Here is a 26,248-nt window from a genome sequence, read left to right on the forward strand (position 1 = left end):
AGATATTAGAATAATACCATTGTTACAAAAAATTTCTACATTTTATTCAACAAAATCACATCACATGGCAAGTATGTGACACATGATATAGTTCTTATTTATCAATCAAAATTTAATTATTCACTAATGAGAAGCTTACGATAAATGAAAACCGAAAAGCATCTACAAATAATTTCACATAAATTAATTTATCTAAATATATGTATAATATATGTTTAAATATATGTCTAAGCAAATGATATGTTATGTCGATAATATCATAATAAGTTTTTCTCATTGAGTAAATGTTTTTACAATATTTATTCTTTTAATTAACCTGATTTCTCAGCGTATTGCCAACGGTAATATTCGATGTCTATAAATAGCAAAAGTAAATCTTCGTTGCTGAGTTAAACATCATCCAATTAGAAGTTTATTCTTGTAGCGTAAAATTTGACGATTTCAAAATGTAGGAACGTGATTGTAGTAGTGATTCATTATCTTGTTTCTAGAAGAATCTTGTCACAATGAAGACCGTAAATTTTAATGGTGCTATTACAAACTGCGTGATATACAATTATTATTATATCAAATTTCTATATAAAAGCGTTTGTAAATATTTATGTCAATGCAAAAATTAGCCATTATATACATGTTGTATATTCAAATAATTTAACCATTTAATTAATATTTAATATTATGATTTTACAATATTAGCATATAAATATATAGGAAAAGTAATAATGAGTTTTACACACACATAACAAATTGCTAAGTAAAATATTGATATTTATACTTTTACAAATTTTTCCGTTTCAAATATTTTACTAACTTAGATAGTTAAGTGCAAAGAATGTATATATAAGTCAAAACAAAGTTATTATTTTGCAATTAAAATAATTTTGTTTAAATTTTTTATATTATTCTATACTTTCTTAGCGTTAATCTTAAATATGTAGATCTTTAGTAGTCAAATTTATTTTGTACGGCATTAGAGATTCCATCAACGTATAGTAAAATACAATCTTGAGAAAACCTTGAAGATGCAAATTCTGAGAAACAAAGTTATACACTTGAAGAGTTAAATAAATACATATTTGAATAACAACCGATGCAATCTTCGAATACGTTGAGCTCGTTCATTGTGTATAATCCCCGAATAATTGAGTAGAGTTCGGCTCCTGTTTTCTCATTCTCGATATAATCATGATGACCTGGATCAACAATCGATATTTATTCGGACGTTTCACTGTTTACTATTAAGACTGGTCAACCAAATATAAATGCGCTTGTATATTTGAACTTTGATTTTCTACGTCGATATTGCAATGCATATCATATTCTAAATATATATTATCTTCGCTTTCTCGCAAAAGATATATAATATTTATAACAACTAATACCATATATTAAAAAAAAATTAAAAATCAAAAAATAATATAGATGTAATTAATAAACTTTATAAATTATATACGCACACATACACATACACATATACACATATGTTTCCCTGAAAAAATATAAATAATGGAATTATATAAGTTTAGGAGAAGATAAAGATTAAATATGTACAAGAATTTTACTTGAGAAATGAAAGAAGTCAGACGATTAATGTGTAAACATACAAAGCGGCATAAAACGTGAAACTGTGGATTTTGTAAGTAAGATTAAGTGATGTCAAGTATGATCTATACCGAAGGATTTAGACTTTCTAGGAGAATTTATACAACATTTGGCAATTTCCTACTTCCCTTGAACTGCGTCATTCTTTTACTACATCCTAAAACGATACCTCATATTTCATAGCACAATTTCAAGCTGTTTTTTAAAAAAAGAAAAAATGTATTTATTAGCAAAAATTTTTTATATTATTACATGTTGACAATAAAAATTCTTATAAATAATATTTTATTTGTAAGAGTAATTTTATACATTACTATAATATCATTACATTATAATATTATTATTAATGGGATTCGTCATATTTAATGCATGATTAAAGAGCAATATCATTTTGTAATATCTTTTTTTTCATTTTTGGATTATATATATATTTTTTATTAAAATATATTATTCAGAATATATATTTTTTAATATATTTTATCTTAATATATTTTTAAATATATTTTTTTATGTTTAATGTTTTACTTAATTTAATAATATTATAATATGCCAGAACGTACCGACATTATATAAGAATCTTCAAAAATTTTTCGACATATTTTAATTTTTATATATTTTATTTTTTTTATCTCTATTATATATAATTTTTAACCTTTCTCTATCTTTATATAAATTTTTATTCGAATTTTACATTTTATCTCAACTCTCTCTCTAAAACTGCATTACCTTTAGTAATTTAGTGTCAACCAACACTTTGTTCCTTCATCTCGCTCACTTTATTTTATTCTTCCTGATCGCTTAATACAATTTACTAGGTCAACAGCTTTAGCGGACGCGCTTTTAAACTCAGAAACACCATTAACCGATCAAGGTCAATACATATCATTCATCATAATAAAAAGAGTGATTAAATGTCTGAAATGTATACCAAAAAATTCCAGGTTTACATTGTTCTATCTTCTCTAAGCATTTGATTGATTATTAAGCAAGCGAATTGTAGAGAAAAAAGAAAAAATGAGAAATGAAAATAAAAGAAATTAAAATGTAGAAGAAAAATATATGTACACGTGAAATATTAAAGAAATTTTGCGGTTACAAAATATTATTACTAATAATTACATAGTTTATTATATTTATATGTACTAGATACAAATGCTGGATTATTATTATATCCCAACAGTTCTTCACGCCTAGCAACCGCATAACGATAAGCTATCTTTTCTCTCCACGTACTTATATCGCATGGATTAACTGACTTATTTAAATTAATTTAAACTAAATCACTATCAAAAAAAAAAATAAATAAATAAATAAATAAAAATAAAAAAAACGAACAATACGTCTAATTTGAAAATAATATAAATGATAAATAAGTTACTCACCACATATCGTTGCTCTCCATAGGTTGCTTCTGCCCGATGCTTTTCCAAACCTTCTTTTATTCTCTTGTTCATCCTTTACTGTTTTTCTAAGAAAAGAAGATTTGGATGGCGGACGGACCAACCATATGCAATAATTTATAAATTATTTATTATTTATATTATGTTTAATATAGGTAATAAAAAGCTTATATCGTGAGATTAATAATTTAAGGGAAAATATCTAAATGTTGTGAAATAAAAAGATGCAAATATTCTATTCATCTCTTTTATCGCTGTTTATCCGCTTTAGGCAGATAATTACAAAATCCGACGTGAAAATTAATCATGAGACGTCAGACAAAAGCATAAGTGTAAACACGTCAGACTCGCTATTATGTCTTACTGCATGTTATAAAAACCATTCTCAAATCTGCATGAACATGACAATGCGGAGACAATGCATTTCTTATTTTATAACGAATTTGAATATGTGTAGCATAATGGAATCATACTGCAGCTTTATTTTATTTTATAGTCGTCGTATTTGAAATTCTAGACAAATTTTCATAGTAATCGTTATCCAAGAAATGAATATGTAGCATATCGCCAATTTTATTACTTGGAGGTCTATTTAAAATGTCTAATATATGTCTTCTGCGCGGTACACAAACTTCTCGCGTAGGGTTTCACGCTTATATGCGTGTACATATTAATACGTGGCTGGGTCTCTACATCGTACAACTTCGCTGACTGATAGCATAATTTATCTGCTACGAGGCAACGAGTTACACGCTGTCGTCATTATTTGCTTAATCACCATGCACGATTAAATTTAACGTCCTTGTGTGTTTAAATTGCTTTTGTGCGAGCGACCTATTTCTCGGAAATAGCATTGTTTTTTTATTGTCATGGCTTTTTTCACATGAACACGAGTTTGCATAAATAGATTGTCTCGATGTTAATATAAATGCAAGAAAATTTGCTCAGTAATCAAACTTACGCTCTTATCTAATATTATGTTTTACATATGATTTAGAGAAAATACGTATATAATTTTATTGCAACTTTGACATTTTTAAACAATAATTCAGATTTTTTTTAGAAATGTCTGTGTTCTATAGAAATATATCGTGATTGATTTTTTTGCACAAATTATTTATCTGCTTTTTAAAACTTCTGCTCTAGTTTTAAGAGAAAAATATGGAAATAATTTTTTAATATACTACTTACTTTTACTAATATTTAGTGTAGACAATTCATCAATAATTTTAAATCAAGAATCACAAAAAGCATGGGATATAATAACGATAATAATAACATATGTAACGATAAACGCGTGGAACAATTAGATCTCCAGATTTCACATAACTTAGTACAAATATATTAACCCACACACGGCCACAAATCTTGTGCGGTATGTGCTCACATCTGTACTTTTCTAAGTTCAACGCCACACCATAATTTAGCCAACAAACACTGGAGTTTACTGCCTGAAATATCGTTCGCTATCAGCATTATTCGCTCGATTAACACATGATTAAACGCAATTTCAAACTTTCTCGCACAAAAAATAAAAATGAGAGAGAAAAATAAAACAAAAAGTTTTCAAAAATCAGCAAAGTATATATCTTTGCTGCAAATATCTTTAGGAAATCGACACAATTTAACGCAACTCGAACATAATACTACAGAATATAAGCATTTTCATGCAATGCGGAAAATATTTCAAGGCAATACTGCTATGATCAATGATGATTTTTATGTTCCAGGATTTTGTTACTGGCTTGAGTATACTGTCCCGTGGGTCCATAGACGAAAAACTTCGTTGGACATTTTCTCTTTACGATATCAACGGAGATGGCTGTATTACAAGGGAAGAAATGACGGACATTGTGACTGCCGTGTATGAGCTAATGGGAAAATTCTCTGATCCAAACTTGGATCATGAAGGTGTACGCGAAAAAGTGGATCGAATGTTTCAGGTGAGAAAAGAAAACAAATCTTCGAATCGCGCTCTCGTATAAAAAAAAGAATGAAATTTAAAAATGTTTTGCTCATTATGTATTATATCACGCGAATAATTACCAAAATCTTATTCTGTCCAAAATTAATTCAGCTTCAAAATAAGATATAATTAACGTGTAATTAATCTATAATTAAATAATTAAAAAATCTAATTATGTTAAAAGTAATTAAATGAAAAGAATTTGGAGCTTTGAGCAAACAAAACATTTAAATTAATGAGTTTTGTGTCTTGTGCGATGGCTGTCGATAATTCGTTCACCTCAACGAAAGAAAACAAGCGTCTGCAGAAACTGTATCAGCAAGACAGGAACAAGTCTTTCTTTTTAGAAGTTGTCACATTGTTAGCTGCGGATGACAATGCCCGCAGTGCACTTGTTCTCTTCACCTATCTTCACCGCTACAGGCGAAAAAAGGAGCAACTCGTTTTACAGAGACAATTTGTGCAGATGACATGTCTTCTATCTGCCCGATACAAGCTACACGCTTCGTCAATTTTATGACAAATGAAGTTCAAAGAATTACCATTTATAGAATACAATATTGTGTTGAAATTCGATTCGCGTAAAACAGATACGAAATAGCTTTCGTATATATGTATATATATCATTTACGATAAATATTATGTAATTTAAACAAATAGATTAATACTTAAATAGATCTTTAAGAAACATATAACTCTCATTATCTCTCATTAACTCTCATCAACTTTTATCTATAATATTAAAGTTTTTTAAAAGTCCAGAAATGTGTATTATACTTAAAAAAAAAAAAAATTCAGAGGTAACATGAATAAATTACTATCTTACTTTGCTTATCGTACACAATTAACAAATGCTCTTTTGCATCACCATTTAAATCATTTAATCATACTATAGGAAGATACGAAATTTTAGGTCGGAAGCTTGTTTCGTTATCTATTACCGGCGGGCACGTTAAGCTGCCATGATTCTAGATCCTCATCTTCGATTCTGTGTAGCCAGTTTGATACGTTGATGTGCTTCCTACGCTCTCGTTAAAGTTGAAAGGAAACGCAAATTTGACGGTACAGACGACGCGACCAGAAAGGGTAAACGCCTTGTTTAGGGCTTCTGCTTTTGAGGCATACACACCGATACACGTGTGTAAATTCGTGGTTACATGTGGGGTGGCCGCGAGAGTATAAGAGAGATAGGATTAGTACAACACACGCGGAACACTAACTCGGAGAGCCACAGTATGTGTGCGCACACCTTACGTTTACATGTATATATACGGATAGTTTAAATTCTAATTGCCTGTGGTTTCAGTTCCTCAAAAGCCCCTCACGGGCTTTTCTCAAGGAACTACGCCAGCTTCTCAATCTAACTTGCAGCTTCTGTGAACTGCCACGTATTATATAATAAACACGACATTTAAGTTTTAATTACTCTCGTGGCAAAATCATTAATTTTTTTGTTTGAGCAAGGCAATTAGCAAATTGAATATAAAAGAAAAAATTTTGTACCTTATCTCAGTAATTAAGTATATACACGCTGTGTTCAAAAAGTTCCGAGACTGATTTTTTTAAAAACATATTACGAATCTCTTAATCAATACTGGAACAAGATAATACCAATCTTTCTGAATCTTCTATAATTTTTTTGTTAGATGCAATAATTTTTGATAGTATTAAAAAATTGTTTTTTTTTTATTTTCTTTTATCACGATTTCAAAAATGAAGCAACAGGCCGCAATTAAATTTTACTTTAAAAGTGAAAAAACTGTTTTATTGAGATTTTATGGATCGATTTTTGAAGCAAATTTGACATATTAAATCCGAGTTTTACCAATCGGGTAAATGATTCCTTCTCCACGACAACACACCCGCGCATTTGTCTCCCAAATTTTTTTGGTCAAAAAAATTCTTTCGGGAAATCGAATTTAAATGCTCACAGCGCGTTGAATCGCCTTCACATTTTCGAATCCCTTTCATCGTCAATTTTATCTTGGGAAATAAAAAAAAGTCGGTCAAATCTAGTGAGCACGGCGGGTAGGTGACAATGGTCACCTACCCTTTTTTGGGCCAAAAATTGAGAGAGAACGACTGACGAATGCGCGGATGCATTGTCATGGAGAAGAAAGCATTCACCCGATTGATAAAACATGGGCCTAATACGTCAAATTTGCTTCAAAAGATTTAAAACGTCTCGATAGAACAGTTTTTCTACAAAGTTTAAAGCAAAATTTAATCTCAGCTCGTTGTTCCATTCTTAAAATTGTGACAATCTAAAAAGAACAAACAATCTTTCAATGTGCACTATTTAAAAACTACTGCATTTAATATAATGAAAAAATTATGGAAGACTCAAAAAGATTGAGTCTACCTAGTTCCAATATTGATTGAAAGATAATGTCATTAATACGTCTTTAAAAAAATCGGTCTCGAAACTTTTTTAACGCACCGAGTATATTATAAACAAAGTGTATAAGATTTTTATTTAAATAAAACTTAAATAAACTTCAAAGAAGTGTAAGAAAAGATCTTTTTTCTATAAGAAAAGATCTAACATATTTTATTTAATCGTGCCATTAGAAAATTGAGAGATATATTACATCGTCTCATTAAAACTCTGTTGAATCAATGTATTGTTATCGAAATATAGGAAACAATTCGATAATAGTAAGATTATTGAATGCAGCTTGCCATCCAATTAAATGTTATTTCTGAGCACCTGTCGATATTCTATAACCAAGTCCTTTGATCTACCCGATATAATTCATCAGTTTGCAATCAACTCTGTGATCCATTGTAAATAGAAACGTCTACGAACTTGAAACTATTCAAATTTCTATTACGCAGATGTTACTTGGCGGTTAAACTTTATTGTCGTGATATCAATACCATCTGTGCCACACGATGATCCACAGCAATGCTATCGCCTAGTGCGGCACGCACGTGTAGAGAATATTGATGATTGAACATATTTTAAAACATATTCGATAATCGATTAAAAATGCGCAAGTATAAATACGAATTCTAGTAACATACATATGGAACGAATAATATTTCTCGCTGAAGATACATTGATTTACATTTCATATATATATATATATATATATATATATATATATATATATATATATATATATACATATAGATTATTTCTCGCAAATTGTTGGCTTCTAGCGATATTTTATTTTGTAAACAAAGAAATAAAATATCGCGCATATGCAACCTCGATGTACGTCTTACAATTAGACAAAGTTTTCTTTTACGAAACTAAGGTTTGGAAGAAATTAGGGTTTGGATACGCAGATAAATTGATTTAAGACTCTCATAGAAAAACTTGGAAAAATGCAGCGCAAGATAAAATAGCTTTTTCAAATGATTTTTCATTTTTTTGTTTCATGTTACAAGTACTTCAAAGTTATGACTACGTATTTTATCGAAGAAGAAAAAGTCTGCACGATAAAGACTTATAATGTGGCAAATAAAATCAGGATATGGAAATAAAAATGAGAAAAGTTTTATTTTATCATTATATATGCAATGTTTGCACTCTAAATATTTTCAATTTATATCAAGAGCAATTTGTAGGTAAAATTACAAGAGAGAGATTGACAATATGTGCTTCAAAAATAAAGGGGAGGAAATAAATGTGGTTCATAAAATGAATCATATGTTTGGCATACGTCTCACGTAATCGATCTCAAGTTTTTACTAATGATTGATAAAGTGCTCATATTACAGATATATATTGTATTCATAAATCCATCGTTTATTATAATGCATTTTATTAAACTTTATTATTAATTTCTTTAATCATTTATTTTGTTAAGTAATAAAAATTTTTTATGTGCATACTATCGATCTTACTTTAACGTGCTCATAATTTTTATTTGCTTAAATTTTTTTTTTCTTTCGGTTTGCTTCTCGATTTTGTTTGCTATACATTTATCTATTACTCTAATGAAGCACGTTTCAATCAATAATAAAATATATGATAATTTAAGAGTTTTTATTGCAGAGATATTTTTTTATACGAAATAGATTTTAATGTAGTTTCAAATAATTAATAAATTTCCTACATAATAATTGAAACATATAGTATGACTGTCTTTTTGTCTGTAAAACTTTATGAGATCTTTTCAGCACTATTAAAGGTAACTTTAAGCTATGAATAAGCTACGAAAGAAAAATGAACCGGTGAACATCTTATAAACTTCTAACTGTAGCACAATGACACATTGAATACAAAGATTATCAATACACTCGTAGAAAAGTAGTGAAGGAACAGTTCCTGTATGTATGATCTATGTAGTTTTAAACAGAATCCAATGTACTTTTTAAATAACTGTTTAAAATTTAGCAAGTATAATATTATATGCAATTATTTAAAAAATCTGAATCAACCATTACTTTTCTTTGTTCACTTAAAATATTGTAATTTATTGATAAACATAAAAAAAAATTATTATGATAAAAATCTTTCAAAACTTCTCAATTTATTCATAGATCTTATCAATTTCTATCTATTTTATATTATATTTTTACACGTATTCATATTCTCTTTTTTTCTCTTTTTCTTTTTTTGCAAAACATTATGTTTTGCTTCTTGTACAATAAAATAACAATCGCAATTCATGTTTTTAATTTTTCGCGACATCTGTTTGTTGAATGGACATCTCTACGTCGAGTAAATCATTGCTAATTAATCACGTTGAAAGAAGTAACGAGCATCGGTCGCGAAATATCTACGTTATTCGTAAAACTAATTAAAAACGAGCTTCATTCGAGTTTCATTCGCTCCAGATCACGATTAAATCCGTCCCATTGTCTCTAGAAACTGCGCAACTAGCTTGCTAGCACTTTTCATCCCAGAAAATGAGCTGGCTTGCCAATTTTTAGTAATAGTATCGAATCGTTTTCATATTACGTCACACGTGGATAAAATACAAAAAATAATAAAATATACATATATATGCAAAATGCAAAATATGTATAAAATATATTATAAGAGGAAATTTTGAAATATATTATAAAAATTTATCAGTTTAATTACAAAAATATTTAATACTAAACTGCTAAAATATAACGCAATAATGTTTAATTTAGCGTTAAAAAATTGCTAATAGAATTAATTTATTATAAGTTATTGAAAAAATTGTTCGTAAAACATTACCAGGGATACTTGCAATAGCAATAGCATCATGATAAGCGAATTTTCTTCAAAATACAAGATTTAAATCACACATATTTTGACATGCTTTTTATATTAAAATACTAGTATCATTTTTTATATTAAATTACGTAATAATCTATTATAATATCGATTTTCTCTCAAATTCATCCAATATCCTACAAATTTGCAGTAATTATTTCTGACATAATTACAAACCTACGATAATCTATCGTAGCATAATAAGTCGTGGTACTAATTAATTCCATTCAACGCGATGTACACGGTAACAAACTCCTCCCCCATATACATTAACCTTTGTGTTTCTCATAAAGAGAGCAGTAATAATTTTGCGATTCGCACCTGTCGATGGCCGATTTAGTACTGTGCAATCTAAATGTTCACACATGCACGCAACACAACATGAAATGCTGGCTTCAACTTTCGATCATGTTAATTCTCTAATTAACTCGATCTAGATTGCCATGAATCGCAGATAATTAATATCCGGTAATGTATTTCTATCCAAATATATTGAATGAATATGTAAAATATGAATCTTACTGTATATATAGTAAACAAATTATATATTTATATAATTTATACTTATATATTAATGATCTATATATTGTGGCAAAAAAATAACAATTTTTTAAATAAATTTTTGGTACAAAATAAAATAATATTAAGCTAATAAATTAGTTATACAACCAAAATAACGATGTTATAATAAATAATATATACAAAAGAGAGAGAAAAAGAAAAAGTTTAAGCGCAGAGCAGTAGAAATAGTCTGCCAGTAGTCAGTCCATCCGTGGTTGACTAGTTCTACTTTAAGTGACGTACATATACGTGTGCATCGACAGAAGTGCGGAAGTGTGAGAAGACGTCTACGTGCGCTTTTTCTTTTTCTTCGTAATATATATCGTTTGATTGTTAGGTCAGTAGCGGTCTTTCAATCTAGGTCAACGTGGTACTTTTTTTCGTGAGTTTAAGCTTTATGGTAATTCTAGTCATTCATAGTACAGTCAATCATGTTAGAGTTGCGAGATATGAGGTTTCCACGTATCCACAACTGTGACGTAAAACAAAGAGAGATTTACGGAGTGGATTTTAGTACTCTTTCTCTCTCCTATAGTTAAAAAATTTACATAATACCATTATATTATTTTACATAATATCAACTTTTTAATGGTTTATTATAGTCGCGACATTCCTTGAAGATGCAGATTTTTTTAAATATATTATTTTTATAAGTACATATAACACCGTTTTATTAATGTAAATACATTAATCTATCATTAATAATCCGCGATTAATAGAATTCTTTTCAATTTCTTTAATTAAATGGTATATTACTTATAAATTTTTAGCAATATTTATCAATAAAACAATATTATTATTATTTAAATTTTTAATAGACATTAAACGCCACATAATGAAAAAACTTTCAAATATAAATTGACTTTACTTGTTCTAGAAAATGGATGGTAATAGGGACGGCGTAGTGACGCTATCCGAATTCTTAGAGGCTTGTCGCGCAGATCCGGACATCTCGACCAGTATGGCAGCTTTGGATACTGCCTTCTGACAGTCACAGCGTCCACGATACACACCATGGACCTGAAGGGATCACTCGGTTAAAAAATAAATCGCTCAATGTTGTACCTTAACTCCCTGGACCAGAGGAAAGAGATTTCCAAGGTGTGTCTCGTCATCTTGAAACGACTGATATGCAATTTCTCAGAATCGATTGTTTCGAGAGACGACATTGCGTCACTTTGCGCATACTAGTTCAACAAAAATGTACTCAGTAAAATCTCTAGATATGCAAGAGAAAAGAGTTGTTATTGAGAAAGAAAAAGAAAAGCATTAATAAATGGAGTATCAAAGGTTGAATTTTGCGACTTAAAGATAACAGAGCAACAGATATAATTGTTTTGTGATAGGAGTGAAAACTATGAATATTCGATTGGCGTGTTATTTGATAGGTAGAATGTTTGTACGATTAAATATCAGAATCCGCAAATATATAAGAAAATAAATGGAACGAAGTCGAAATAACAAGCAAGTTGTAACAATATTAAAATAACTATGATGTTTTGCTTAAAACTTGTTTAGGAAATGATGAAATTGTATACAGATAACACGATATCTTTTACAAAAAGAATGTATATAATGAGCGTTCTTCCCCAGTAGCTCTCAAGTGTCGGTAAAGCGGTGTATAACAATTTCATAAAGCTTTAGTCAGTATAAGGTGGGATTTAAATAATTGAGAAAAGCAGTTCTTTGCATTATCGTAAATCATAAACGCAAAATATCAGAATTTATTTTAAAGATTTATGCACGTCGTTTCTCGCACACTATTTTATTTTTCTTATGTTCATTTTTATTATAAAAATTTTTTATTCACATTGCTATCAATGACCTTTATGGATAATTTTCACGAATATAAAGGCAAACACACATACAGTCACATAAAAATATAAAATGTATAATCATATAGATTATATTTAATTTTTTAATTTTTTATTTCTATATCTAAAGTAAAGCTTTCGGTATTAATACTGTGTTTGTTAGATATATATACTTTTTTTTACTTCTTAAAAAATAGATATTAATTGAAATTGTATTTCCGAATTATATTTAATACATATATTGTAGTATCAAAAAATATAAGAAAATTCAATTATTTTAAACAATTGCAATAAATATACAAATGCTCCTAATTTTTATACAATTTTTAATAACAGCGTGTGAGTTTCGCATGCATATAGAACTATAATGCAAAGAACGAAGTTAAATGTGAAAGTGAGCGTCAACTCGCGAATGAGATATACAAAGTTTATCGTGAATCCCGTCATACAGCTGGACATGTCAAGCGGGATTTGTTGTTTCTAGTGCGTAAGCATGTAGATGGTAAGCGATATCAAAATATTTATTTTTGTGACAGGTAAGCGTATTATTGTTGTAAGATTCTAGATCGTAAAGACTGCGTGCTGCTAAAGAGAGAGAAGCGAGTTTAACCGAGAATGAAAGGCGAAAGAAATATGTGGTTGAAAGCAGGGTGCCTCTCTCTATATCAATTTGACATTCGGGTGATCTGTTGCCGAATATACGCGAAGTGTACGTTTTATTATAATTATCCAACGACTCGTGGAGACTGGACCAAGGCTTCCGCGATGGGCGAAGAAGATTTACTTGAGCGAAATATATTTAATCATTTTCTATCACTGCCTACTTCTGGTTAACTATAAATAAGGAGGAATGGACAAGAGCGAACGAAACAAGAATCTCCGATGCGTCTCGAGATTAACGAATCTGATCAAAATTGTTGATGTTAGATCGGAAAACGAAAAATGTAAGTTATTTATTTTAGATATATATACAAGTATATATCCTTTTGTTACAAGTGCGTTTCTTGTAAAATACTCGAGATAGCAAGTCGCGAATCGATATTTGAATATTCCTCCGATCTAGAGAGTAATGCGGTACGGCGACTAACTTTTTCAACAACAAAGCTGACACAACTCCAACTCACGCATCAATATGACGAGCATTAAGAGGTAATATAGAAGTGAATGCTAATAATAAAGTCATTGAAGAAACGAAAAGATAGATTGCATACACGATGGAATTACAGGCGTAAAGATTTCTTCGATTTTTAGCAGCGCCTATTCATAGAGCATAAGACTTACATGTAAATTGAGATAAACATCGAATGTTGTCTCATATCAACTCGATCACTACCGCATGTCTTTGAAGTTACGTAAGTAAGTGTATAAAAGACAGAAACGGGGTAATTGTGTCATATAGATAATTTCGAACTTGATCGGATATTAGTTTTAGATACAAGAAGGGAAAGAAGCAAGTACTCTTACCCCACGATGGTTAATCGAAGATAAGCTAGATTTAATATGTTGTGAGCTTTTTTATGCGCCGCAATTAGTTTTAGAATAATCTTATTATTTTTTAATGCAAAACTAGACTGACGATAAAACTGGAATATTATTAAGTTCACAAGGTGTAAAAAGAGAGCATGTGCAAGATATAGTACTAAATAAGGGAAGATGAAGTTGTAGTACTTCTTATTTCAGAGATGTAAGTTCTTATATTATGCCTTAAAGCCACTGTGTGTTTAAGTCCACCCTATCTTAATCATATCTGTGCATGTACCACGCTGAATACTTTCTCTCTGCTGAAAATATGTAATTCAGTATACACTTCTCTATAGCTTCACTACTTCTTGTCACTATCATTCTAAGATAGTTTTAATCTCTATTCTATGCTAGAACGCCGAGCTGCATGTTATCTTCTTTCGCAAACATCGAGTTAGTTTCTAGAAAAAAATCAAGTTTTAGTAACGCGTAAGTTCGATCAAGATTTATAAAAGAACTGTGGAAAAGTTTGACTTTAATTTAAATTTTACTATACAATACAAATTATTTTACATCAATGATAAAAAAACGAGTTACTTGATAATTATTATTGTAATATAAAAATATATTTACATATATATGTATATGTGTGTGTGCAGTAATTATCAATTCTCGATTGTAAATGTGTTATGCGAACAGAAGAGAGAATATGCAGTGCAAAATAACTTCAGTGTGTTAGCTTCTATTTAACTTTGCAATTATCATGCTAAACTATGAGCTATAATCTCGTACGTTTTCTTTAGATATCGATAATATCATTGGACAATAAAACTTCTTTATAACGCGATCAGAAACGGAAATATAATAATGAAATGGAGATATAGTACTGAAACTAATAATCATCCAATAATCATCCCAAAATAATTGGCAAATGATTTAAATTAAAAATGAGATTTATTTATATTTTATATAGTTATTAAAATATAAAATGGTCATTCATTCTAAATACAATCTCTCTTTAGATAGAAGTCAGTGAATATTTCTTAAATTATTTATCTGCTCTTTTGTGTCGCTACACATTATCTCGTGTGTGCGAATATAATATATAAATTTATTATAAATAATAAATTGCGTTCACGCATATACACACATGCATACAAAATAAATTTGTGGAAACTTACAGACATCGTTTCTGACATACGTTTCTGATCGCAAAAAAATTGATACTTTTTCGCATATTTGTTGCATGCCTAACACTCTATATAATATAAAAAAAATTCAAAAAAAGACAAGATAAATAAATTAGCTTATTCAATGTGTGCAAGATTAACATTTGCGACATTAAGTTATCTCTCGCTATTTTTCAAAATTCAAAAATTCTGCATAACTTAATGCGGCTGTCACGTATGTAGTTGCTAGACTTTTGATTGCATCTGTCTTAAAATTTATCATACAATTTACAACAAGCAAATAATTGGAAAAATGATAGAATAGAGCATATCTTCTCGAATGATTCCATTACGTGGATACTATTCACGTGTAGCTAATTCGGCTACGGGGCTGTACAAAGCCGCGAGTACTACTATCTTGACCCTTTTAATGTAGAAACACTATACTCGAATAGAATCAAAGATCTATCTGTCAAAACCTATCTCTTCTCTGTAGATAGTTAACCGAGAGTTTCGGTGATATATTTATCATAGACATATTATAGCTGCTGGAGAGAAAATACAACGTGACTTGTGAAAGTGATGCAAAAATGCAAGTAGTAGAAGTACTAAAATTGGAATATAACGTTTGTTCACGAGAGTTATTCAAGAGAGAAAGAGAAAGAGAAAGAGTGTATCTGTGTGTGTGTCTGTATGTGTTATATTTAAAAAAAAAAAAAAATTATTAAATATAAAATAAGAAAAAATTTTATGGAATCGAGTTATATATACTAGAGAGAGAACTAACAGATGGTCCAATTATTCAAGAAAAGCTATGTTATGCAAAACATAAAAGAAAAGTACGTGCAAAGAGTTATAATAATATATATAAAATGTTGTTAAACAAAGCATTGCAGAGACACATTTATATAGTCGTATAAAATTACAAAAAAATTTCAATTATTTAATTAAATTTAACAAAATATCTCTTTCTCATATCTAGAAAGTTATGTTTTTAATTAAATTAATATTTGAATTATAATCATTGCAAGTATATGTTTTTTGGATTTTTGTGTGTTGTGTTTAACAAGATTAACAAAACACACTTTTCCAAAGTTGTTATCAAAGTAATAAGAAAAAATGTCTAAAATATTTATTAGATTGATCGATTATTTTTAGATTGAGTTTTTGCAAGTAACTTGTAATGTGTATGCACTTTATATAATGATGAGTCTAAATGTATAGATTTGTTTTAGGCAATTTATTAATTGTTTATTATTAAAATAGTTGCAGAGTTATGTCTATTAATTATCTAGAAGTAATCTCATGTTTATCCAAAATCAGCTGTAGTACAATTATACGGCAAGGTATATGTGTCATGATAATGCATTGCAAAAATGTGTTAAGTAATTTTTCAAGTATCGTACGTTAAACACAACAAAGTTGAACAGAAATTTTATTATATAATGTTAAAAAATATGGAAGATTTTAAACAGATTAAAAAAGACAACAGGTAAAAAATATTCATATATTTTCAATGTAAATCAAGTATGTGTATATACTTGTGGTAAGACTACGTATCTCATAGCTTTAACGGTACACCAATACCCAGGTGGAAACAACTTCTTTGGTAGCGATACCGAAGTTGTGAGTGACGATCAATGACATGTGCAACGTCTCATAGTAAAAGAAAACTGTTTAGCCAATAATTTAATGTATTCTGTCAACAAAGATGTGTTTCCACTCGAGGCAAGGCGTATAAAAGAATAATCGTTTGGATGTTGATTGTTAAATGTTAGGATAGCTGGATACAACGTTTTGTCCTTTTAATCCGAATTAAATATTGAAATAATTAATTGCGTACGATTTGTATTTTGTTAATTTATCGTTTCTTATCTTTAGCTATGCAATCAATATTATATCATTATATCATTCAACTGCAATCGTCTATACACATATGTCTCTATTTATGTACGTAAAATGCCCGTAAAATTCAATTTAATGTGGCCTTTTACCTGCACACAGATTTCAAGAAAAACGTAAAACGTGCAGTTATCACATCTTTCCGCAACGAAAATCATTTCTCTTTCCAAATGTTTTGGCACTGTTCCGAAAATATGGCCTTTGATATATTTAATATATCAGAGTTCCTCATATTATTGAAGAGAACAAGAAAAGAATCAATGTTAAGCACAAATTTATGTATCGTTATTTAAAAATTGCATAATTTTTTTGTTTCTCGAAATCTAGTTATTATCGCAATTATATATACATATTAATTATCATTAATTAAATTAATTATTTATTGTACTATATTTTAAAAGTATGTAACTATTTTATAAATAAATAGATGACCAACATATATGTTGTTTCTTTATTATTAATATTATTGTTTAATTATAACTCTTACAAATTTTAAGAAAATTAATGAATTGTACGATTATGTTACTAAACAGATCTATCAAAATATTCCTGAAAGATACGCGTTTATAAAGTAAAATGTAGTACAATATCAATCAAAGCAACATGTATATGTGTATGTATACATATATTGTATGCATACATATATTAATAATTAAAAAATCATAAATAAAATATCTAACTGCTCACCCATGTATCTTCTTTCTCTTAGATTCATCACTCTTCTCTGTATTATGGTACTCAACAATTCTTTCTAGTTAACTTTTATTATTAATATAATGCAGAAATTCCGCAATTGCAAGCTGATATTAATAATATATAAATTAAAAATTTGCGATTACACAGAAAATACATAAAATAATCAACATAATAGATAATGTAGATCATTTTATTTTAGATAACAATGTTGGTATAACACATCTTATTAGGTTAGTGATATTAAATTTCGCTTAAAATAATTCTGATAAGTTAACTATCAAATCCTGATTCTACTTCAAGATCATAAAAGATGCTTTTGATTTTATATAAATCAATTGTACCAATTGCTCTGAGAAATTTTATTATTATGCAATAACATGTGTAGACAAAAGAGGCCAAGATATATCAACCATATATTGTAGATTGACATATAAAAACATTGTCTAAAATTCTTTGAACAATTCACAGTGTAGGAATGCTCTAATATTTTACTTCAAGGTTCTGTTTTCAATTTTATCGCTAGCTGACTAGCCACATAATTCCAGTATCGCCATCTTATTGTATCATATTTTTTCGACAAATCCTTACATAGCTGAAACATAAATACATATATTAATGTAATTTCATTATAATTATATTAATATATATTAATATATATAATTATAAAAATTATTATCATAAAATAAGTGGAAACTGAGAAATTTTTAAACAATGACATTAATCAAAAGTAATTTTTATGATGTATCCAATGGATGAAAGTGTCAAGATTATTAAAACAAAATGACAACATTGAATTCAATAAAAAATAAAAAGAGCAAGAATAATATAAGAATAGAAAATATAAAAGACAATGAATGTAAGAGCAATAAGAAAGAGAGAAATTGGCTGAACCAAAGAGGAATTTAAATGCATCAAATACATCAAAAGAAATTTTATATATATACACTTATACATAAAAATTTATTTACCTCATATGCAGAATTAATGTGAAATAAAGAAGATGGGGTTTCATCAGATGAACATCTTTCTTGACAAATATCAATTATGCAGGCCAACAAATGATTAGTGCGATATCCATCTTTATACATTTCTTCACATTTATGTCTTACTTTTTCATTGTAACCTAAGCCTTTGCTATCATTCAACAGTATCCTAAAATTATAATTTGTAAACATAAAATATATATATTCAAATTAATATTTTTTTTTTCTTTAATTAAACTTTTAATATAAATAAAAAGTATAATTACCCTCTTAAGTAATTCCAAGCACTCTCATTTCCTTTCGACAGTTCTATTTTTTCCAGCGCAAAATCAACTTCCCTATTTATCACCTCTTGCTCAAACTTAGTCGTATTACTTATGACAAAATAACGCTGATTCCAAGCAGAATTGTTGCGAACATCATCATTTAACAATAGCTCGACATACTCCAATTCATTATCATATAAACTATATTCATAATTATATACATATATGTCAGTATTATATATGAAGAATATTTATTAGAATTTTATATATAGATAGCTATAAAGATATACAAACTTGAAAGTTTGAATGCACCATTGACGATGTTGCCAAGCATGATAATTTTTTGCATCCTTACATAAAATACTTTCTATAAATACTAACTCTTCACTAGGATCTTGCAGCCATTCAACAATAACTTTTCTATGATGCCAAACTTGATAATTTTTAGAATTATATTTTATCATTCGATCAGTATATTTTAATTCCTCCTGTAAGTTCTTTGCCAAAGCTTTAAGTATTTCTCTTCTGTATTGCCATACAGTATAATTAGCTGGATTAAGCCATATACAAGCTTCTGTTAAAGCTAATGCACGCTCTGACTTTTCACCTGACTTTAGAATGGCACGAAAATAATCATAGGCATCTTTAACTGAAAGTCAACATTAAAAAATAATTAGATAAAAACATATAAAACTAAAAAGCTATATAATATTGGCAAAATTTCACGATAGACTAATAACAAGTTTATGTAATAATAGTATGAAAAACACATGAGGATCGTTTGATATTTGCTGTATAAAATACAATTTAGCTTATAATAATGATATAATTCTTAAAATTATATATGCTTACACTTTTCAGAATATGCAATTGCTACAACAGGATGAGGACCATCATCTTGGGGTAAAGGAGTCACGTCACTCCACTCATTGCGGTCTTTATACAAAATCCATGGCGTTTTCTCATGATCATCGCCACAATTTAATTCGTCGTCAGAACTATCCGACATGCTCTATATTAATACTATTTGTATTGTAGAAAAAAAAAAAATAAGAGACCGCGCACAAGAGTTGTTTAACCACGTTCTAACCTATCCTAGATACTTTTAGCATTTTACGCAATCATATATCATGTGCCTTTAGACTCTAGCTTTAAGAGATATACATCTAAAGATATACTGAAAAAATCCACTCGTTACTTGTGTGCGTGAATGCTGTGACTGATAAACAATTGGCTTCGTCTTTATGCCCGGGAGAGACACTTTTACATCTAATAAATCGTATATAAATACATATATGTACATCATATGATTGTTAAAAGATTTGAAGTTTTATTAAATATTATTTAAATTAAATTAACTATGTTTCTCATTTAACTTATTATTCATCTCTAAAACTTGTTTAACTTTTTATCCATGTCGAATAAAATTGTTAAATCTGACATCAAATCTTTGCAAATCTGCACTGTCTTCGGAATAAATAAATATATGATTAAATATTGCGGAAATCACGTTAATGGAAAGAAAAGGATGAATAAAGGAATAAAAATGAAGGACAGTAATTCGTAAAATTTTGATTCCAAGACAAGATTGTACTTTGTTTAAACTGGAAGTATTAAGATAGCATGTCATCGTATGTAGTTACAAGTAAATGTATATGAATGACTTTCTAGTACTGCCACTACAATAAAAAAATATCTAATGCATATATATTTCAATATTATGAAAAAGACAAGCAAATTACACATTTCTTTTTCCCATTTTCGGTTTTAATCAGAATATTTGATCTATATATTTATATATATAATATATTGTTATTTTATGTATCTTTTGATATATAGTTATTTTATTTTACATATGCATTTCCCTGATTATAATAAATTATTACACCTCAAAATCTTAATAAAGTTAATAGTATAATTAATTTTACACATTAGAATTCAAGGAATTTATTGAATAACAGAACAAAATCATAAAATTTGATATTTTTTTAAAGGTATCTAAATAAAAAAATTAAAAGTAAAAGATGGTTAATACAATTGCATAATACAACAATATTCTCTACAGTAATCTATGTATTGTATATTGTTTACAGGATAAACTTTTTTTGCACAAAACATTCATCTCATTCACTCAATTCTATTTTCATCTTAGACTCATTCACCAAATGTACTATATAGTATTCCACAAAAGTAAGATTGTAACTGTTAACAAAGTATTTCATATAATTTTTGGTACAAATCATTTTACAATTATTACTATTATATATTAAGACATATAAGCTGCTGTATGTGAGAAATAAAACTGCTCTCTTTCTTTTATAGGCATACTTTGCTTTTTTAATTTCTAATCAGCTTATTGTTCATTATCGCGCAGAGCTTCAAAATTAAACTTATGTTTAATAAATGGTTCTTTTGTGAGAGCTTGCAAAAAACAGATGCTTATATCAGCGTGTGCAAAATGGAATCTTTCTTTTTTTATAAAATGCGAGTTACCTAATTATAATTAGTTTTTCTCCTCTTTCTTCTCGCCTTCAGGTTCCTGTTGTGACTGATTTTGACTTTCTCTTTCTGCTGCCATCTGTAAAATCAATATCTTTAAATAATAGTTCTCTCTCTCTCTCTCTATTTCGAGCTATAAAACATTGTAATCGCGTTAAATATAAATTAATTTTTACATAAATTACATACCTTCTTATATGCCATCTCAAATAGCTTCAAGCTCGCTTGTTGGAGTTCGTTTGTTTGCTTCTTTATTTCTTCAGGTTCAATATCATCTTTTTTAGCCAAAGTGTCTCGCAATTTGGCAACTAACTCTTTAAGTTTATCGCACTATAAGAAAAAAAAAGAATAAATATAAAAATATTCACATATAAAATATTAAAAACAACTTTATTAATAATATTATACCTCTTCTTGTGGTAGTTGCGCTTTAAATTCTTCTAATTTCGATTCTGTATCATGTATAATTCCCTCTGCTTGATTAACAGCTTCAACTCTTTCCTTCTTAACCCTATCCGCTTTTGCATATTGCTCGGCATTTTTAACCATGTTTTCAATTTCATCTTTGCTAAGGCCACCACTAGATTGAATAACAACTGTAATAAAAAATGATAGTTAGAATATAATGTGCCTATAGAAAAAGTAATTTATAATTAATAATAATAAATCAGTCATTTTAGTCCACATATTTTACTCAATTTTAAAGTAAATTTCAGAGACGAAAAATATAGTCATCATTGTGTTACTAATTTTTTTTTTATACAAATAATTTTTTACACATATAAAATGCACCTATAAAATAATGAAAATTTACATACTTTGTTGCTCCTTGCCAGTTCCTTTATCTCTGGCTGATACATGCACTATACCATTTGCATCAATATCAAATGTTACTTCTATTTGTGGGACACCTCTTGGTGCAGGTGGAATGCCAACAAGACTAAACTGTCCCAGAAGTTTGTTATCACTAGCCATTTCTCGCTCGCCTTGATGAACTTTAATTTCTACTTGAGTCTGACCATCTGCTGCTGTAGAAAATACTTGACTCTTCTTTGTAGGTATAGTTGTGTTACGAGAAATTAATCTTGTAAATACACCACCAAGTGTTTCAATACCTACAAAACAATTTCAAAAATGATTTTTTTTTTTTTTTACCTTAATTAATAATATACAATACAAATTTATTTAAATTATTATAAAGTTGAATAACTAAAAACTCAGTAAATCAATGTCTTCATTTATAATCAGAGAGAAGATTAGTCTAATACATCACAGTTTTATACACATACAAACACATATAACAAAAGAATAGTTAAGAATAATAGCTTACCTAATGATAAAGGAGTCACATCAAGAAGTAAAACATCTGTAACATCTCCTGCAAGTACACCTCCTTGAATTGCAGCACCAACAGCTACAGCTTCATCTGGATTTACAGCTTTTGAAGGTTGTCTACCAAATATTTCTTGAACTGTCTGTTGTACTTTAGGAACTCTGGTCATTCCACCAACCAATAAAACTTCCCCAATATCGGATTTCGTTACTTCGGCATCAGAAAGCGCTTTCTGACATGGTTGAATAGTACGCTTAATCAGATCATGTACTAGACTTTCAAATTTACTTCTGGACAGTTTAAGATTCAAGTGTTTTGGTCCACTAGAATCCATAGTAAGGTAAGGTAGATTTATATCTGTTTGAAGAGAACTCGACAACTCAATTTTAGCCTTTTCTGAAGCTTCTTTCAATCGTTGCATTGCCATTGCATCCTTAGTTACATCTATGCCTTGCTGCAGTATTTAATAAAATTGTTAATAATTCTTAGTTAATATCAATATAAATTTATTTTAATATGATATAGTTATATTTAGTTGCAAAATATATGCATACCTCTTTTTTAAATTCAGATACAAGATAATTAACTAATGCATTATCAAAATCCTCTCCTCCTAAGAACGTATCTCCATTTGTGGATTTTACCTCAAAGACACCTTTCTGGATTTCTAAAATTGAGATATCAAAAGTACCTCCACCTAAATCATAAACTGCAATGCTAAAAAAAAAGAACAATATATCAATTACATCTTTCTCTTTTTGAAAAATATAAAAAAAAGACAGCTTTAAGTGAAATATATCAATGTTTTAAGTTTATCAATGTTTAAATTTAAGATATATATATCTTTTAGAGGCAAAGAAATTATATATTTATGCAGAAAAATATCATTTTCTTCACATTAATATAAATCAATACAAAAAATAATTTTTTTACATTTTATCTTCCTGTTTGTCCATGCCATATGCAAGTGCAGCTGCAGTTGGTTCGTTAATTACTCGAAGTACATTCAATCCAGCTATCTGACCAGCATCCTTTGTTGCTTGTCGTTGTGAATCATTGAAATATGCTGGTACAGTAATAACAGCATTTTTTACTGACGTATTCAAATAAGATGCAGCTGTTTCCTTCATTTTCATAAGTACAAATGCTCCTATTTGGCTGGGAGAGTACATTTTTCCATCGGCACCTTGTACCCATGCATCTCCATTAGATGCTTTTACAATTTTATATGTCACACTTTTCCTATAAAAATATATATTAACATAAATATAATCATATTATAGCAAACCATGTAAAAATCAATATGATACCTACATATCCTTTTTTACTTCAGGATCTTCAAATCTTCGTCCAATCAATCGTTTTGTTGCATAAAATGTATTAGCAGAATTTGTTACTGCTTGACGTTTTGCAGGCATACCAACTAAGCGTTCGCCATCTGAAAAAAAAAAATTATTGTAAAAAAATTAATTTTAAAAAAATATTCAAGAAATTGTTATTAAAGTTTTTTTTTATTACATAGTCATCTCGTAAATTCATTGTAACTTACAAATTACAATGTAAAAAAATGAAAACATTTTTAAATATATTATTATGTTGATATTAATATTTAATACCTTTTGAAAAGGCAACATAAGATGGAGTGGTCCTAGAACCTTCAGCATTTTCTATAACTTTAGCTTGTTTGCCTTCCATTACTGCTACGCAGGAGAATGTAGTTCCGAGATCAATACCAATGACTGCACCTTTTACACCTTCAGATCTATGAAAAAAGTTTTTCCTTAATTTGTTTTAAACCTAGGAAACATACATATTTGATATTTACTTCTTTTCAATTACTTACTTATATCGATACTGTTGTAAATCGGTGAATCGATGTGGTACTGTAACTGTTGGAGCTGCAACCTATAAAATATTAATATAAATTTTAAATACACATATATACAAATATAAAATAATACATATATATAAAAATATAGATTCCAAGAAATTATTTTATTGCAAAAAATCATATATATAACACATACGTTAAAAACTTTGTAAAATGAATTAGAGAAAATGAATATAATATCCAATAGAAAATGAATACAATATCCAATAGAATCCAAGAGAAAAACTTTTATTAATATATATAAATTTTAAAATTTATATATTACATATATAAAACAAATGAGATAAAGTTAATCACACACACATGTATATATATATATATATATATATATATATATATGCGTGTGTGTGTTTAAAAAAAAATTATTGTGCAACATGAAGCACAGTTTGTTAGATAAAATCTATAATAAAATTATTTTAAAACAAGTAATATGTGATTAGTTTTATTAAATAATAATAAAAAATATAAAGTACAGAGAAAATTGAGCACCTAAAAGAATTTGCGAAGCATGAGGCATCCGCTCACGTGCCGGCTTTAAATCGGCATCGTGACGGAAATAATTGCGACAAAGACTTTTCGCGATTCATAATTTTCCCAAAATAATCTAAAATTTATCGCATACAATAGAAAACATTGCCAATAAAGATCGTTAGACGACGTACAATTAGCAACGACCGAAAGCTAGAAAAAAATACACGCGATATCGTTCTATATCAATACTTACATTTTTCAGAATTGTGCTGAACTGTTGCTTTCTGGCGATGTCACACGCGACACCGACGTAATTGCGATTCAGTAATCTTGCGGCGGCCAACATTTTCGCTTTTTTTCGGTAGAAATTCAACTCAAGAATCGGTAGGACACGATGGTACACCCAACTTCACGTGTAATGATGCAACTCCCGTGAAGATCCGTACAGAAATACATATGCCATGCGCACATCTACACGGCGGCTGGAGGATAGACCAATGACGTAAAAGCTCTAGCCATATGCACCAATAACAATCGCGTACAGTTATCCCACGTTACCTTTCCTCTCTCGTGACTTGCGTAATATCCGGAATGTTCTAGCGGATTCTATCGAACGAGGATTACTCATCGAGATAATTATCAAAGTAAAACATAACTGCTTTTCGCGAAACAACGCGAATATTCTGCGACAGCTTTTATATTAAATGCTTGTAAGCGAGGTAAGTCGATGAAAATAGATGAAAAATATTCAATGGCAAGGATTCTATATCGATATAGAATTTCCGGATTTTAAAATGGTATGCATTGAATCGACCGTTGATCTCGTTTCGGTATGTGATATTTACAAAATTCGCAAAATAATATCGCAAATGTGTATGAAAGTATATGTGTATGATAGTATTAATTATCATCTGTCTTTATAGATTATTATCTTTTTAATAATATTTATTTATATTTATCAGTACGAATAATGTTAATTATATAAATATAAAAGAAAAAAATCGAGACAAAATTAATCTAGCTGTATTTAAAAA

The 26,248-nt window shown here is 28.7% G+C and overlaps 3 protein-coding genes across 4 annotated transcripts in view; 1 reads left to right on the forward strand and 2 right to left on the reverse strand.

Annotated features, from left to right (window-relative positions):
• The window catches only part of LOC126850312 (Kv channel-interacting protein 1-like), a 107,515-nt gene extending 94,923 nt beyond the window's left edge, over positions 1-12,592 (forward strand). For both annotated transcript variants that reach the window (XM_050593179.1, XM_050593178.1), the window contains 2 exons: positions 4,733-4,945; positions 11,607-12,592. In XM_050593179.1, the coding sequence (XP_050449136.1) occupies positions 4,733-4,945; positions 11,607-11,717 (324 nt within the window). In that variant the 3' untranslated portion in view covers positions 11,718-12,592. The remainder of the gene's footprint in view (positions 1-4,732; positions 4,946-11,606) is intronic.
• Positions 12,593-17,943: 5,351 nt separating this feature from the next.
• LOC126850328 (protein farnesyltransferase/geranylgeranyltransferase type-1 subunit alpha) lies at positions 17,944-20,282 on the reverse strand. Its single transcript, XM_050593201.1, has 5 exons — positions 19,873-20,282; positions 19,315-19,669; positions 19,021-19,221; positions 18,740-18,923; positions 17,944-18,363 (listed from the first exon to the last, which is right to left on the reverse strand). The coding sequence occupies exons 1-5, from the start codon at positions 20,027-20,029 to the stop codon at positions 18,265-18,267; spliced, it is 996 nt and encodes a 331-aa protein (XP_050449158.1). The 5' UTR covers positions 20,030-20,282; the 3' UTR covers positions 17,944-18,264.
• A 669-nt stretch (positions 20,283-20,951) lies between these two features.
• LOC126850249 (heat shock 70 kDa protein cognate 5) lies at positions 20,952-25,681 on the reverse strand. The gene is made up of 11 exons (XM_050593059.1): positions 25,468-25,681; positions 24,696-24,757; positions 24,469-24,614; positions 24,167-24,290; positions 23,786-24,094; positions 23,407-23,569; positions 22,850-23,306; positions 22,338-22,634; positions 21,928-22,115; positions 21,709-21,849; positions 20,952-21,598 (listed from the first exon to the last, which is right to left on the reverse strand). The coding sequence occupies exons 1-11, from the start codon at positions 25,558-25,560 to the stop codon at positions 21,524-21,526; spliced, it is 2,055 nt and encodes a 684-aa protein (XP_050449016.1). The 5' UTR covers positions 25,561-25,681; the 3' UTR covers positions 20,952-21,523.
• Positions 25,682-26,248: the final 567 nt, after the last annotated feature.

Source organism: Cataglyphis hispanica, chromosome 6 (genome assembly GCF_021464435.1).
Source record: "Cataglyphis hispanica isolate Lineage 1 chromosome 6, ULB_Chis1_1.0, whole genome shotgun sequence".
Classification (NCBI taxonomy): domain Eukaryota; kingdom Metazoa; phylum Arthropoda; class Insecta; order Hymenoptera; family Formicidae; genus Cataglyphis; species Cataglyphis hispanica.

What these genes read in the sequence shown, in the direction of transcription:
- LOC126850328 (XM_050593201.1), bottom strand. Translation starts at nt 20,029, where the DNA reads ATGTCGGATAGTTCTGACGACGAATTAAATTGTGGCGATGATCATGAG. An exon ending in GCTTGGAATTACTTAAGAGG is followed by an intron (nt 18,924 to 19,020) that starts GTAATTATACTT and finishes TTATAATTTTAG; the next exon opens with GATACTGTTGAATGATAGCA. An exon ending in ACATTAATTCTGCATATGAG is followed by an intron (nt 18,364 to 18,739) that starts GTAAATAAATTT and finishes TTTATGTTTCAG; the next exon opens with CTATGTAAGGATTTGTCGAA.
- LOC126850249 (XM_050593059.1), bottom strand. Translation starts at nt 25,560, where the DNA reads ATGTTGGCCGCCGCAAGATTACTGAATCGCAATTACGTCGGTGTCGCG. An exon ending in TTATGTTGCCTTTTCAAAAG is followed by an intron (nt 24,291 to 24,468) that starts GTATTAAATATT and finishes TTTTTTTTTCAG; the next exon opens with ATGGCGAACGCTTAGTTGGT. An exon ending in TATCTGAATTTAAAAAAGAG is followed by an intron (nt 23,307 to 23,406) that starts GTATGCATATAT and finishes TAAATACTGCAG; the next exon opens with CAAGGCATAGATGTAACTAA.